This window comes from Aristolochia californica, unplaced genomic scaffold (genome assembly GCF_029961685.1).
Source record: "Aristolochia californica isolate CCGP_79_NKW_82.1479 unplaced genomic scaffold, dmAriCali1.0.hap1 SCAF_2, whole genome shotgun sequence".
Classification (NCBI taxonomy): domain Eukaryota; kingdom Viridiplantae; phylum Streptophyta; class Magnoliopsida; order Piperales; family Aristolochiaceae; genus Aristolochia; species Aristolochia californica.
The window spans coordinates 681,954-694,282 of NW_027181881.1; the positions used below are offsets into that span (position 1 = coordinate 681,954).

The 12,329-nt window shown below is 39.0% G+C and overlaps 2 protein-coding genes across 3 annotated transcripts; both read left to right on the forward strand.

The window, feature by feature from the left end:
- Positions 1-723: 723 nt before the first annotated feature.
- On the forward strand, positions 724-7,972 carry LOC137955551 (squamosa promoter-binding-like protein 1). Of its 2 annotated transcripts, none has more exons than XM_068802546.1 (11): positions 724-1,069; positions 1,591-2,585; positions 3,027-3,208; positions 4,215-4,855; positions 5,001-5,075; positions 5,174-5,281; positions 5,369-5,486; positions 5,625-5,766; positions 5,848-5,986; positions 6,078-6,719; positions 7,323-7,972. In XM_068802546.1, the coding sequence occupies exons 2-11, from the start codon at positions 2,017-2,019 to the stop codon at positions 7,767-7,769; spliced, it is 3,063 nt and encodes a 1,020-aa protein (XP_068658647.1). In that variant the 5' UTR covers positions 724-1,069; positions 1,591-2,016; the 3' UTR covers positions 7,770-7,972. The 2 variants fall into 2 exon arrangements, with proteins under 2 accessions (XP_068658647.1, XP_068658648.1); XM_068802547.1 differs by having other exon boundaries at positions 1,674-2,585.
- Positions 7,973-8,352: 380 nt separating this feature from the next.
- On the forward strand, positions 8,353-11,130 carry LOC137956318 (pentatricopeptide repeat-containing protein At3g06430, chloroplastic). Its single transcript, XM_068803764.1, has 2 exons — positions 8,353-8,793; positions 9,383-11,130. Exons 1-2 carry the CDS (start codon positions 8,404-8,406, stop codon positions 10,490-10,492), a joined length of 1,500 nt encoding a protein of 499 aa, XP_068659865.1. The 5' UTR covers positions 8,353-8,403; the 3' UTR covers positions 10,493-11,130.
- The last annotated feature ends 1,199 nt before the right edge of the window (positions 11,131-12,329 follow it).

Here is a 12,329-nt window from a genome sequence, read left to right on the forward strand (position 1 = left end):
CCCAGGCCCCAGGCATAACCAAAGCTTCAGTAAATAAAATATAGAATTACTAACTTGATAAAATTAATTAAGTTAAATAAAAACCATTTTAAAAAAACCACGTTTCCTCGAGATAATAATAAAACCCATTTATCTAATAAACTAGGTAATTACACGCGGTTCCAATCCAAGCGCTTCGGCGTGTACACTTCCCTCGTTTTTCTCTTACACGCATTACAACCACTTAAACCGTAGATCGGGGGACCACGCATTACGTGCACCCTCTGCTAACATGTGGGGTGGGGCGCACGGATGCTATCCCTGTACCCTCCTCTTGCTCAGTCTTTGCCTTTGCCCTTCTCGTTGTCATTCTTTTCCATGTCTATGTGAAATCGATAAATATAATTTAAAAATACTAATAAAAATAAAATATTTAAAATTAAATTATTCGAGATACCTATAATATTATTATATTAGAACCTATAAAATGCTACACAATACATAAATACATTGTATAAAGTTAATGCCAATTAAAATAGATATATAAATGATATAAAATTCAAAACTGGTATACTTGACTTAATCAATGTATATAGTCCAATTGATGGACCAGTTTTTTTAAGGATTAGGTGGGATTGGTGCCCCCTTAAATTGCATAGACAAGGAGTAGGTGAAGGAAGGTCCACGATGCGTACAAATAGAGATTTATCGAAAGCCCTACTCTCTTCCTCTGTGTTGGTGTGGACGACAACCCCTGTTGCCAAGAATAAGGGATGGGAAGATCAGGGGGGCAACCCATCCCTGAATTTGTGTGGGTTTTTTTTTATTCAACTCCGTCCTCGACTTATAGGGTCGAGTTCCACCCTTCGACTCGGCCAAGTTACAAGTTGACTTGACGAGTAGAGAAAATAGTTATCTATCGATTCTAGTCTTCGTTACGGTTTGCAGTTTCATTTGCAGTGATCAGTTAATCGAAGCTACACCAATTTTGGATCATTCGATTCGAATTTGGAAAAGGCAGTCCGCGTTTCGGCAGTGGTGGAGTATCAAGTGATGCGATGGGTAACTGTTCTGGTCGCCGCTGTTAATGGTAAGTCATCTGCGTACTGCGCTCTGGTATCTGGACTGCGACATTCGTTTTTGTTTTCCCTTTTAAATTCTCTTTACTCCATTGATCCATTGAAGATGAAGCCGGCAGGCCCGGCACCTGATTAGAAACGAGAAAATTACTCTCTCCTCCAGTTTATTAATCGTTTCACTGTAGGTTACTACAGTGCAGTTAAAAAGTTAAAAAAGTGATCGGTGGCAGCAGGGGTCAGTCGAATGGGGAAAAGAGGAGGGCATCTTTCGTTGTTAACCGCAGGAGAGAGAGAGAGAGAGAGAAAACCGTAGCGTTTGGGATTCCATCTTTGCACATGCAGACCATCGTAAATAAATAAAGTGTATTGTCCATGACATAAGAGCATTTATATCGACCCGAAACTCAATCCGTCAGTTAATGCCTTTTTCCCCAGCCGCCTTGTAAAAAAATCCTAAATTTTCTGGTCGCAGGGCAGCTCTTCTGCCTCGCTTCTGCTTTTAGCTGATTTCTGTGCGTTTCTGTTTTTAAAGTTTGACAGAATCTCGATCCAATCCTCAAGCTGCTTCGCCGCTTCCAGATCAGTTTAGCCTCCTTGAATTCTTATTTTTTGCAGTTTGGTGCTGGATTCTATCATTCCCTTGGACTGGTTGGAGCTTTTCTCTACAGTAGTTATTGTTGTGTGACATAAGGATATGAGGGTGGAATACTAGGTTCCCCTTGGGAATTGGGGCAATTAGGGTTTTTAGGTATGTGGGTCGCTGTTGTTTGGATCCATGGATGCGTTGGTGTACTTTTTCTGGATTTCTGGGGGCGTAGCGAGGCTGATTAGTTGGAAGTAGCAGTTCTCTTTTCGTTTTTCTTTCGCAAGGTTCAGACAAACAGATTCTGCGGTCTTGCTTTGTTGAATTCGTTGGTTTTTGAAGTTGTTATATTCGAAGATATTTTGGCCACAATCAATGGAAGCAAGGGTTCGTGGTGAGGGGCGGCATTTTTGCGGCCCCTCGGCTCCGAAGAAGAGTCTCGAGTGGGACTTGAATGACTGGAAGTGGGATGGTGATCTTTTTGCTGCCAGCCCTTTAAATGCAGTACCTTCCGATTGCAATGGGAAAGAGTTGTTCCCCATGGCACCGGCAACTGCTGGGGGTTCATCCAACAGCTCATCCTCCTGCTCCGATGAGAATAATTCTGAAAAAGAAAAAGTTGGATTGGATAAGCGAAGGAGAACAGTTATAGTTGAAGAAGATGAATCAAACGATGGAGCTGGATCACTCTCTTTGAAGCTTGGGGGACAAGTTTACCCTGTGACGGGAATTGACCATGGCGGTTGGGATGCAAGGAATGGGAAGAAAACGAAATTGCAGGGTGCACATTCTAGCCGCTCCACTTGTCAAGTGGAAAACTGTTCTGCTGATTTGAGCAATGCCAAGGATTACCATAGACGACATAAGGTGTGTGAAATGCATGCCAAGGCCAGTAATGCTATTGTTGGAAATGTTGTGCAGAGGTTTTGCCAACAATGTAGCAGGTGATTAATCGGTTTTGTATTATTTTTAATTTTTTAGTTTTGCTTTTTCCTAGTTCAGTATGTCAACGTAAAACCTGAAATTTTACCTGTATTTCTGACATTCAGTGCTTGTTCTGGTCATTCTTCTATTTTGATTTTTCATTGTAACTTTGTTTGGCAACCAGCAAGTTGTTTGGTTTTTCTTGTTTTATGACATTGCGGATGTATAAGTGGTTATTTATCTTGGGGAATATAATATTTGATATTTCATTTGATTGGTTCTGGTAACCATCAAGTTGCTCCAAATACACTATTGACTCACCTTGTTAGCTTGATGGTGCTTCCAAAGTTGTCTGGTTAATATGAGAAAAGATAATGATCTTCAGTTATTTTGCATCTATAAATTCAAATATCCTCTTGTTGGAGAAGATAGTGATTTTAAACTTTTTAATATGTTGTTAGGTTTCATCTTCTTCAAGAGTTTGATGAAGGAAAGAGAAGCTGTCGAAGACGGTTGGCAGGCCATAATAGACGAAGAAGAAAAACACATCCTGATCTTCTTATTGGAGGAGGCGCCTTGAGTGATGAACGAGTTAGCAGCTACCTGTTGATAAGTTTATTGAGAATTCTATCAAGCTTGCATTGTAATTACATTTTTCTTTCTTACTAAATAGACAAATCCTTTTTGTTGGTTCTGCTACTCTTTCTTGTTTTATTTCTTGGTGCATATGTGCATTATGACATATCTGCAATATGTTTACTTTATTACTGTACTTGTTTTTTACTTAATGTATAAGTTAAAAGTCAACCACTACGTGTTTTATAAGTCCAATTTCAGCTATGAATAAACAATTTGATGAATATGAGGTAAAATTGTTGCCACTCCATTACATGCTGGGGAGGCAGATAATTTTCATTTGACATTAAGGCTGTGGGAAGATGAATAGAAGATTCTTTTCTTTTTCATATGACTGAAATATTTATATGCTTAAAGTTGTTCTCTTCTTATGGGTACCAGTCAGTACATGTCAATATTTTCTGTTCAATTGTATAATCTATTCCTGTTTGCAATTAATGGTACTTCTCTAGTTGCACTGGACTTACATAAAGTGGTTAAGAAATTATCAGCCCTTCTTGAAAAGAAGCAATTAAGGTGATAATAAGATTCTTGTTTTTATCATATATCCGAAATATTTATGCTTAAAGTTGTTCTCTTCTTATGGAAACCAGTCATTACATGTCAATATTTTCTGCCACTTGTATAATCTATTCCTGTTTGCAATTTATGGTATTTCTCTAGTTGCACTGGACCAAGAAAAAGTGGTTAAGAAATTATCAGCCCTTCTTGAAAAGGAGGAATTACTGTGATAATAAGATACAGTTGAGTCTTGCTAGGCCTAAGACTGATTGAGTCGCACCAATCAGTGAATTGAATGAGTCACAGGATTGAAACTGATCCTTGCTGTTTAGCTTCTGTTTGTTGGTATTTGACGGTTAAGTTGGTTGAAGTGACTATTTTTTTATGAAAGACTGGAAGTTCTCATGGAAAGTGTTCCTTTCTTTGTTACGTTCGATTCCTAATGAGAATTTGTACCCTTTTTCTTGATTAATCTTGCGTGTTTGTTTAAGTGTATTTCACTTGAATTGCAGCTAATAGCTCAGACCAGGCGAAAGATCAGGACCTTTTGTCTCATCTTCTGAGAAACCTTGCCAGTGTTGCTGGTACACTTGAAGGAAGAAACTTATCAGGCCTTCTTCCAGCAGCTCAGGATATGGAGAAAATTGTAAACTCTACAGGTATTGCTTCTGAAGGTCTAGCATCTTTGCTTTCAAATTGTGTTACTGCAGCTCATGAACCTTCAAGACCTGCTTGCCCAAGCTTTAAAATGAATTCTGGAACTACCAACCATGAGTTGAAGGTGGGCTTGGTTGATCAGGCTGCTTCAGCCACTGTAGCTTCTATATCTGGTTCACAGATAGTGCAGGCAGTGCCCAATCCAAAATCTGCAAATTCTTTGACATTCAATCATAGTCAACATGAAAAAGTTGAACCTTCTAACAGGGAGAATGTGAAGCGAAGTGTTATTGATTTGAATAATATCTATGATGACTCACAAGACTGCATGGATGTAACAAAGGAATCATTTTGCCCTGCAAATCTTCCGACTGGTTGTATTGATTACCCTGCATGGGTTCTTCAAGACTCGCACCAGTCGAGTCCACCTCATACAAGTGGTAATTCTGATACAGCATCTGCTCAATCACCATCTAGTTCCAATGGAGATGCCCAGGTAAAGTTATCTTTGATTTAGAGATGAACTTGCTCATTGAACTGCAAAAAATGTGGCATGATTACACATGTCATTCTTGAACATCATACTTTTACCTGTTTCTTTTATGGTGGTTATGATTTTTCTATGAATTTTTGTTGTCCAGAGTCGCACAGATCGGATTGTTTTTAAGCTCTTTGGGAAGGCTCCAGGTGACTTCCCTCTTGTTCTTCGAGCTCAGGTATCCTGTCAGCGTTCAAGGTTTGCTGTAGTTGTTAAAAAAAATTCTTCTCTCTGATTGGTTATCTGATGGGTTCCAACCATGCTTATAATATGCAGATACTTGATTGGCTATCCCACAGTCCAACAGATATTGAGAGCTACATTCGGCCTGGTTGTATCATACTAACTATTTACCTGCGCCTACCAGATTCCACATGGCATGAGGTATGTTCCCATCTTGATATAAGGAAACAATAACTTACTTCTTTTTTAGGTATAGATGTTTTTATATTAGTTTCCTTTGTTCTACAGTTATGCCGCAATTTCACCACCAGTTTGTATAGGCTGTTGGATGTATCCGGTGATTCTTTTTGGCATACTGGATGGATATATGCCAGGGTACAACATCAGATTGCATTTATTCACAATGGTCTGTCCTCTTTTTCTTGTACGCTGACAATTTTTTTCTTTTCTCTTTATTAATATCACCCCTTGAAGAACTTAAAGAGGCTGTTATCTAGAGGCAAAAGGATAAATCATTTTTTAATTTTTCACTTTGCTTTTGCAGGTCAAGTTGCGCTTGACACATGTTTTCTTCTGAAAAATAATGATCATTGCAAGATCTTGAGTATCACTCCAATTGCCATATCCGTTTCTGGTAGAGCTGAATTCATGGTCAAGGGCACTAATCTTTCTAGGTCCACCACAAGGTATTTTGTAAATATGGTCACCTTTTGCTCTTTTAGGTTCGTAACTCAGGACATACTGTTGAGCATAATATGTGGTTTCAGGTTTCTTTGCGCATTTGAGGGCAAGTATCTAGCTCAGGCAACCTCACAAGTTGTCAATGCCTTAGGAGAACATGATGACTCTCAGTGCCTCAGCTTCTCTTGTTCTATGCCTAGTGTAGTTGGCCGAGGATTTGTTGAGGTGGTGTTCTGTCCCTTCCCTCTTCCTAACCTTAATCTCTCTCTCTCTCTCTCCCCCCCTAAATTTTGTTGCATTTGGGTTGGATCCCCAGGTTGAAGACCATGGTCTCGGTTGTGGTTTCTTTCCATTCATAGTTGCAGAAGAAGATCTTTGCTCAGAAATTCGTCTGTTGGAGGGTGAGATTGAGTTGAACGAGTCTGAGAAAGATGTTGATTTTAGGAATGACATAATACACAAGAAGAACCGAGCCCTTGAATTTGTGCATGAAATGGGTTGGCTTCTTAGGAGGAGTCATTTGTTGAATTCTAGAGTGGGTCAAGTGGATAGTCATTCTAAAGCCTTTCCTCTACAACGGTTCAAGTGGCTCATGGAGTTCTCCATGGACCGTGACTGGTGTGCTGTGGTAAAGAAACTTCTTGATATTCTGACTGAAGGGATGGTTGATGTGGGTGAGCAATCTTCTCTGGAACTGACTTTGTCTGATCTGGGTCTGCTCCACAAAGCAGTCAGGAGAAACTCTAGGCCCATGGTGGAGTTTCTGCTGAGTTATGTGCCAGATAGGACAATGGATGAGAGAGAAAACCACCGGAACCAACGGGCTGGGAAGGGTTCTGTCTGCTATTTGTTTAGGCCTGACATGCGAGGGCCTGCTGGTGTGACTCCTCTTCACGTTGCAGCTAGTAGAGACGATGCTGAGATGGTACTGGATGCCTTAACTGATGACCCTGGACAGGTATATCCTGATCTGTGTGTAAATCCTCCTTTTCTGATGGAATTGATGGTGGAACACATGCGCTGCTGCATATTCTGAAAGTTGAATTGTAGACATTTGTGGATTTGCCCGCCTTTTTAACTATTAAAATTTATTGATTTGGACAAATGTTTGACCTAGAATCAGGCATTCATGTTTTGCTATTGGTTTATTTCTTTTGACAAATAAGTGAAAGTGTGCATGCAATGCTGGCATGATCCTTGTTGTTGCTTTTAACAAATTCATCTCATCATTCTTTCAAAAGAGAAAAGAATATACTGTTGTCAGATTGAGCTGTGGCATGACATGTATGGCTTTTCTTTTTCCCTGGAATTTATATGGGTAGATTTGCATGCTAATATCTGGTAATTATATATCAATAGGAGTCACTCTCAAGTAGTCTTGTATAATGAGAAACCAAAGAAAAGCATAAGCATGTAGAAACATTCGATAGAGCATGTCTTGTTTGGAAACGTTTCATCTTTTCATTTTTCCAAATCAGGGGATACTGAAATGATTCTTTCATATTTGCTCAGCAACATGATCTCAATGCCGCAACATGATCTGATTGTGTCTTTGATTCAGGTGGGAATCCAAGCTTGGAAAACTGCATGTGATAACTCAGGTTTTGCTCCGCAAGAATATGCACGCCTGAGAGGCTACTATTCTTACATCCACCTTGTCCAACACAAGACTAACAAGAAAACCGATTCAGGGCATGTAACCCTTGACATTTCCGGCAGTTCACACTCAGAGAAGCAACCTGACAGGAATAACTTCAGTAAACTAACCAGCTTGGAGCTCGAGAAGGGCGAAGTCACAGCAATGGAGCCATACTGCAAGCTTTGCAGTCAACAGCAGATTGGCTATGTAAACATGCCCCGATCCTTTGCATACAGGCCCGCCATGCTCTCTCTAGTCGCCATCGCCACAGTCTGTGTTTGTGTAGGACTGCTGTTTAAGGGTCCACCGGAGGTTCTATTTGTGTTTCCTCCATTCAGATGGGAGGAACTGGACTTCGGATACATGTGAGGTTGATTTAATGGCGATTGATGGATCGTTTGGTGTTGGTTGTTGTATTAGCTATGACAGGATGTAATTGGGTGATTCACCTGTGTTTCCATTAGACGACTTGTATTTTACTTGCATGGATTTGAGTGGGATGTCACTGACACTGTATATTTGTGTTGTTTCATTAAGTTATCAATAGGAAACCCTCACTTCTTTTTGGTTTTTCTCTGTCTACAACTATTCTCCCATTTTGTATACATATTAACAATTTTATGTTAAATATGAAAATAAATATTATTAAGTATTTTATGTTAAATATGAAAAATAAATAATATTAAGAAATTTTATGTTAAATATGAAAAATAAATATTATTAATTACTTTATGTTAAATATGAAAAGTAAAAAAGAGAGCAAATAAAAGGTATAAAACCAGAAGAGAAAAACAGTATTTATGAAAAAGTACGAGATATTTTTCTATTTAATTCTCCCTCATGCTGATGACCCCGCCACGTGTACATAGGGTGGTGGAACCTACAACAAGACTCTGAAAGTAGATAACGAAGGTCAATTTCATTATTCTATCTGACCGGACGGTTACTCACAGTCCTCGACACTGCGCTGGAGTCGACCTGATAACTTCATTTCTGCGCGATAATGCCGCAAGCATCGTCCCTTGCTTCGCTGCCTTCTCTTGTCTCGTTCTTCACTGAGACCCACACAGAGAAACGCAGACAAGGGGTTTCGTTCTCTCGGAGGGAATTCTGGTGTGTCCAGTTGAAAAGGGCGAATTCTCCTCCGCAGCCTCGTTCCCGTGGAGCAGTTGCTCCCAGTCGTGAGCATCGTTCTCCGCCTAAAAAGCGCCTTTGGAAGGAAGGTGAGTTCCCCGGTGTGTCAGAGACATCTCTGTCTCGGCCTCGTAAATCACCCATTAAAAATATCAAGAAGAAGATTGATGACCGTAATGCTGCCAAGGCTTGGGTTCCTACTGTTACAGAGACCTTGACGGACAAAATCGAAAAGAAGCAATGGGAGGTTGCCTTGGAGGTTTGTTCTGTATTGCCCGCCCTTCGTTCCTTCTGATTTATTTACTTTTTTAGTTCTTGGTTTTTGGGCCTTTGTTCAAATGGGTTGTTTTATCGTATTCAGAATTTTTTAAATACTTATTATAGATAGTGTAGTAGTTTTTGACAATCTAGGTCGTTGTTGAATTATAAGATGGATAACTGCAGGTATAAATTTATGTTTATGCCACGTTGCTGATGAAGTGCATATTAGAGGATATAGATGTTAGAGCTGGATGGTTTTGCATTGCATGTTAGTTGTGATGCTTTGATTCTTGATCGGATAGAGTAAACTCTTTTTTTTTTAAGAACATTGTGAATTTGCGGAATATGTGTTATCATTTTCAAATGCATAATGCAAAATGTAAAATGGGACTTTAAAATGTTCCAGTGCTTAGGAATGCGAAATTTAGGCCATTGCCGATGGCAGAAGCCATCTTCAATGCTGAAGAAGAAGAGAAGACGTGGATATAGCAATTCAATGAGTGTGATTTCGAATCATTATGCATTTTTGTTCATCGACTAATAGGAGGTTCTAAACAACCCCTTGACCCAATTCATTTTCTTTTTAGGTCTTTGAAATGCTCAAAGAACAGTCTTTCTACCACCCAAAGGAAGGTACATACATGAAGCTTCTTGTTCTCCTTGGAAGATCAGGCCAACCTCACCGTGCACAGCAACTGTTCAACACTATGGTAGAAGAAGAACTAGACCCTACATTAGAGCTATATACGGCACTACTTGGAGCTTATTGTCGAAACAACCTTCTAGATGATGCATTTTCAATCCTCAACCAAATGAAAACCCTTCCCCAGTGTCAACCTGATGTTCAGACTTACAGCATCCTCATAAAAGCTTGTGTTGATTCAACTCAGTTTGATTTGGTTGAGACCCTTTACCAAGAAATGTCTGAACGTCTTATTACCCCGAATACAGTCACGCAGAACATAGTCTTAAGCGGTTATGGCAAGGCTGGAAAATTTGACCAAATGGAGAAAGTGCTGTCGGGTATGCTGGATAGTGATACATGCAAACCTGATGTCTGGACTATGAACACTATTTTGAGCCTGTTTGGCAACAAGGGTCAGCTTGAAATGATGGAGAAGTGGTATGAGAAGTTCCGGAGTATTGGGATCGAACCAGAGACTCGTACTTTCAACATTCTAATTGGTGCATATGGAAAGAGAAAGTTGTACGACAAAATGACTGCTGTTCTGGAATATATGCGGAAGCTACAATACCCATGGACGACTTCAACTTACAATAATGTGATTGAATCATTCGCTGATGCAGGGGATGCCAAACACATGGAATATGCCTTTGAGCAGATGCGGGCAGAGGGGATGAAAGCTGACACAAAGACTTTTTGTTGTCTTATAAATGGATATAGTAATGCAAAACTGTTTCATAAGGTGGTTAGTACTGTTCAAATGGCAGAGAAGTTTGAGATACCAGCAAATACTGCTTTTTACAATGCTGTGCTTTCAGCTTGTGCAAACGCAGAAGATTTGATGGAGATGGAGAGAGTCTTCAAGCGGATGAAGGATAAGCACATAATCCCAAATTCTGATACTTTCTCTATTATGATTGAGGCATACAGTAAGGAGGGTATGAGTGATAAGATTTATGATTTGGAGCAGGAGAGAGAAAACATGGTTTTTCCTGGTTTGGTAGGTGTCTAGAGGGTCTGGAATGAAAATTTTCTCTAAGTTTAATTTGAGGACATGGAGGAAAATAGCTTTTAATGAGTTAAATTACCAGTTCTGGTCTCATAATTGATGCTTTCAGATTATTTACTGATGAAGCTGTTGCAGAGCCTGCCGAAATTTGCCGAATAATCTGGAAATCTCGTTGCCTCTTGTAACCGTTAGTTTGCACTTTCAAGCTGTAGCTCTTGGAGGAAACTCTCCCAATTTCTTTCCTTCTGTAATGAGAGGATGTGGAGGCAGATCAATCTAAGATGTTTCTGCTTTTCTATTGACTTGTCAGAAAAAGGTCAATTGCGACAGAGGTTCAAGATTTATCTGCATTTGAGTGTATCATATATGATTCTAGGGCCTGGTCCTTCCTGTCAATGGATCCACAAATTAGCAAAAAGCAGTGTCAATGGTCCAATAGGCTGTTTCTCTTGCACTATGAATGGGATTCTCCGAGACTTTTTTTGGATTTTACAGGCACTGATATGATATCCAACTATGTTGTACCTCACTTTTTATTATTTTAATTGTTTTTGGTCTGAGATAGGATGTTATTGTTTAATATATAATATGTTGTATTCTTACCCTACTTGTGTATCATATATGAGCTTTGATCTTGGAAATTTTCCAACTGAATTTCTTTTTTCTGAAAATGAATTTTCAACTGATTTTGCTCATTTGGGCTTCTTTGTTTTGTTTATCTGACTGCCATGATGCAGTCCCATCCTGTTACAGTTCATAAGACCAGGGCTTTTGACTTGCAACCAGGCTTACTTTTCTCTGGTGTTATATCTTTCACAAATATTTATACATGCGTGAGTTTCAAACTCTGGATGCTTCTGGTTTCCATTTGAGTAATAATATTTGCAAAATGAGGCGTGATTTTAATTGTCGTATAATTGCTGGAATTAGAAAGAGAAGGGAAGAAAATAGAAAGAAGAATTGAGAATAAGAAATAGGAGATTTGAGAAGAAGAAGAAGAATAGAGAAGAAAAAAAGAAGAATTGGGAATCAGAAATAGGAAAATTGGGAAGCATAGTTTAGAAGAAGAATAGAGAAGAAAGAAAGAAGAATTGGGAATGAGAAATAGGAGAATTGAGAAGAAAGCAGAAGGAGAAGAAAGGGGAGGGAGAGTGGGAGAGACCAGAAATATGCAGATTTTAATAATTGGTTATCAAAGTTGAATTCAATATCCTTTTATAGCCTATAAATAATTAAAATTAAATTTTAAATTCAAAATAGATAAGATCGATCAAATCCAATAAAATCAGAAAAAATAAAATAAAAACAATTTCAACCATATTTGGTGGGTCTATTAGGGCCTGATGGGCATATTGGTGTCCTCCACCAAATTGCTTCTAACTTTTACTTGTAAAAAGATGTAAATAAGCAGTGTGACTCTTTGATATGAAACTTTGAGTTATTCAGCATGGCCTAATGAAATAACGTAAGACTCAAGTATAAAATGGGCTTAAAAAAGGTGATGTCAAACACGTTATGAGACCAAGCCGTGGTTTAGTGATCTCTTTTGGAGATCTTGTGTTCGAATCTCTTTATAATGGGGATCCACTTATATTTTAAATAAAGGATTCATAATCCCACCTTGTATTGAAACAGTAGTATGGGTGGGCATAGGTTGGGTCAAACAAAAAACTTGAACCCAACCTGATAAATGAATTCAGTTGCAGTCTCTCCTTTTGACGTCAAGGTGCTTGAACTCTTTTTTAGTAATGAAGATTGATTTTTCAAAATAAAGTTTCCAAGAGAAGCCCGGCAAGAGAAGATAATAGAGTTTCCAGCATAGTTCCAAGTATGAATTCTG

What these genes read in the sequence shown, in the direction of transcription:
- LOC137955551 (XM_068802546.1), top strand. Translation starts at nt 2,017, where the DNA reads ATGGAAGCAAGGGTTCGTGGTGAGGGGCGGCATTTTTGCGGCCCCTCG. An exon ending in GTTCCAATGGAGATGCCCAG is followed by an intron (nt 4,856 to 5,000) that starts GTAAAGTTATCT and finishes TTTGTTGTCCAG; the next exon opens with AGTCGCACAGATCGGATTGT. An exon ending in CTCTTGTTCTTCGAGCTCAG is followed by an intron (nt 5,076 to 5,173) that starts GTATCCTGTCAG and finishes TATAATATGCAG; the next exon opens with ATACTTGATTGGCTATCCCA.
- LOC137956318 (XM_068803764.1), top strand. Translation starts at nt 8,404, where the DNA reads ATGCCGCAAGCATCGTCCCTTGCTTCGCTGCCTTCTCTTGTCTCGTTC. An exon ending in AATGGGAGGTTGCCTTGGAG is followed by an intron (nt 8,794 to 9,382) that starts GTTTGTTCTGTA and finishes TTTTCTTTTTAG; the next exon opens with GTCTTTGAAATGCTCAAAGA.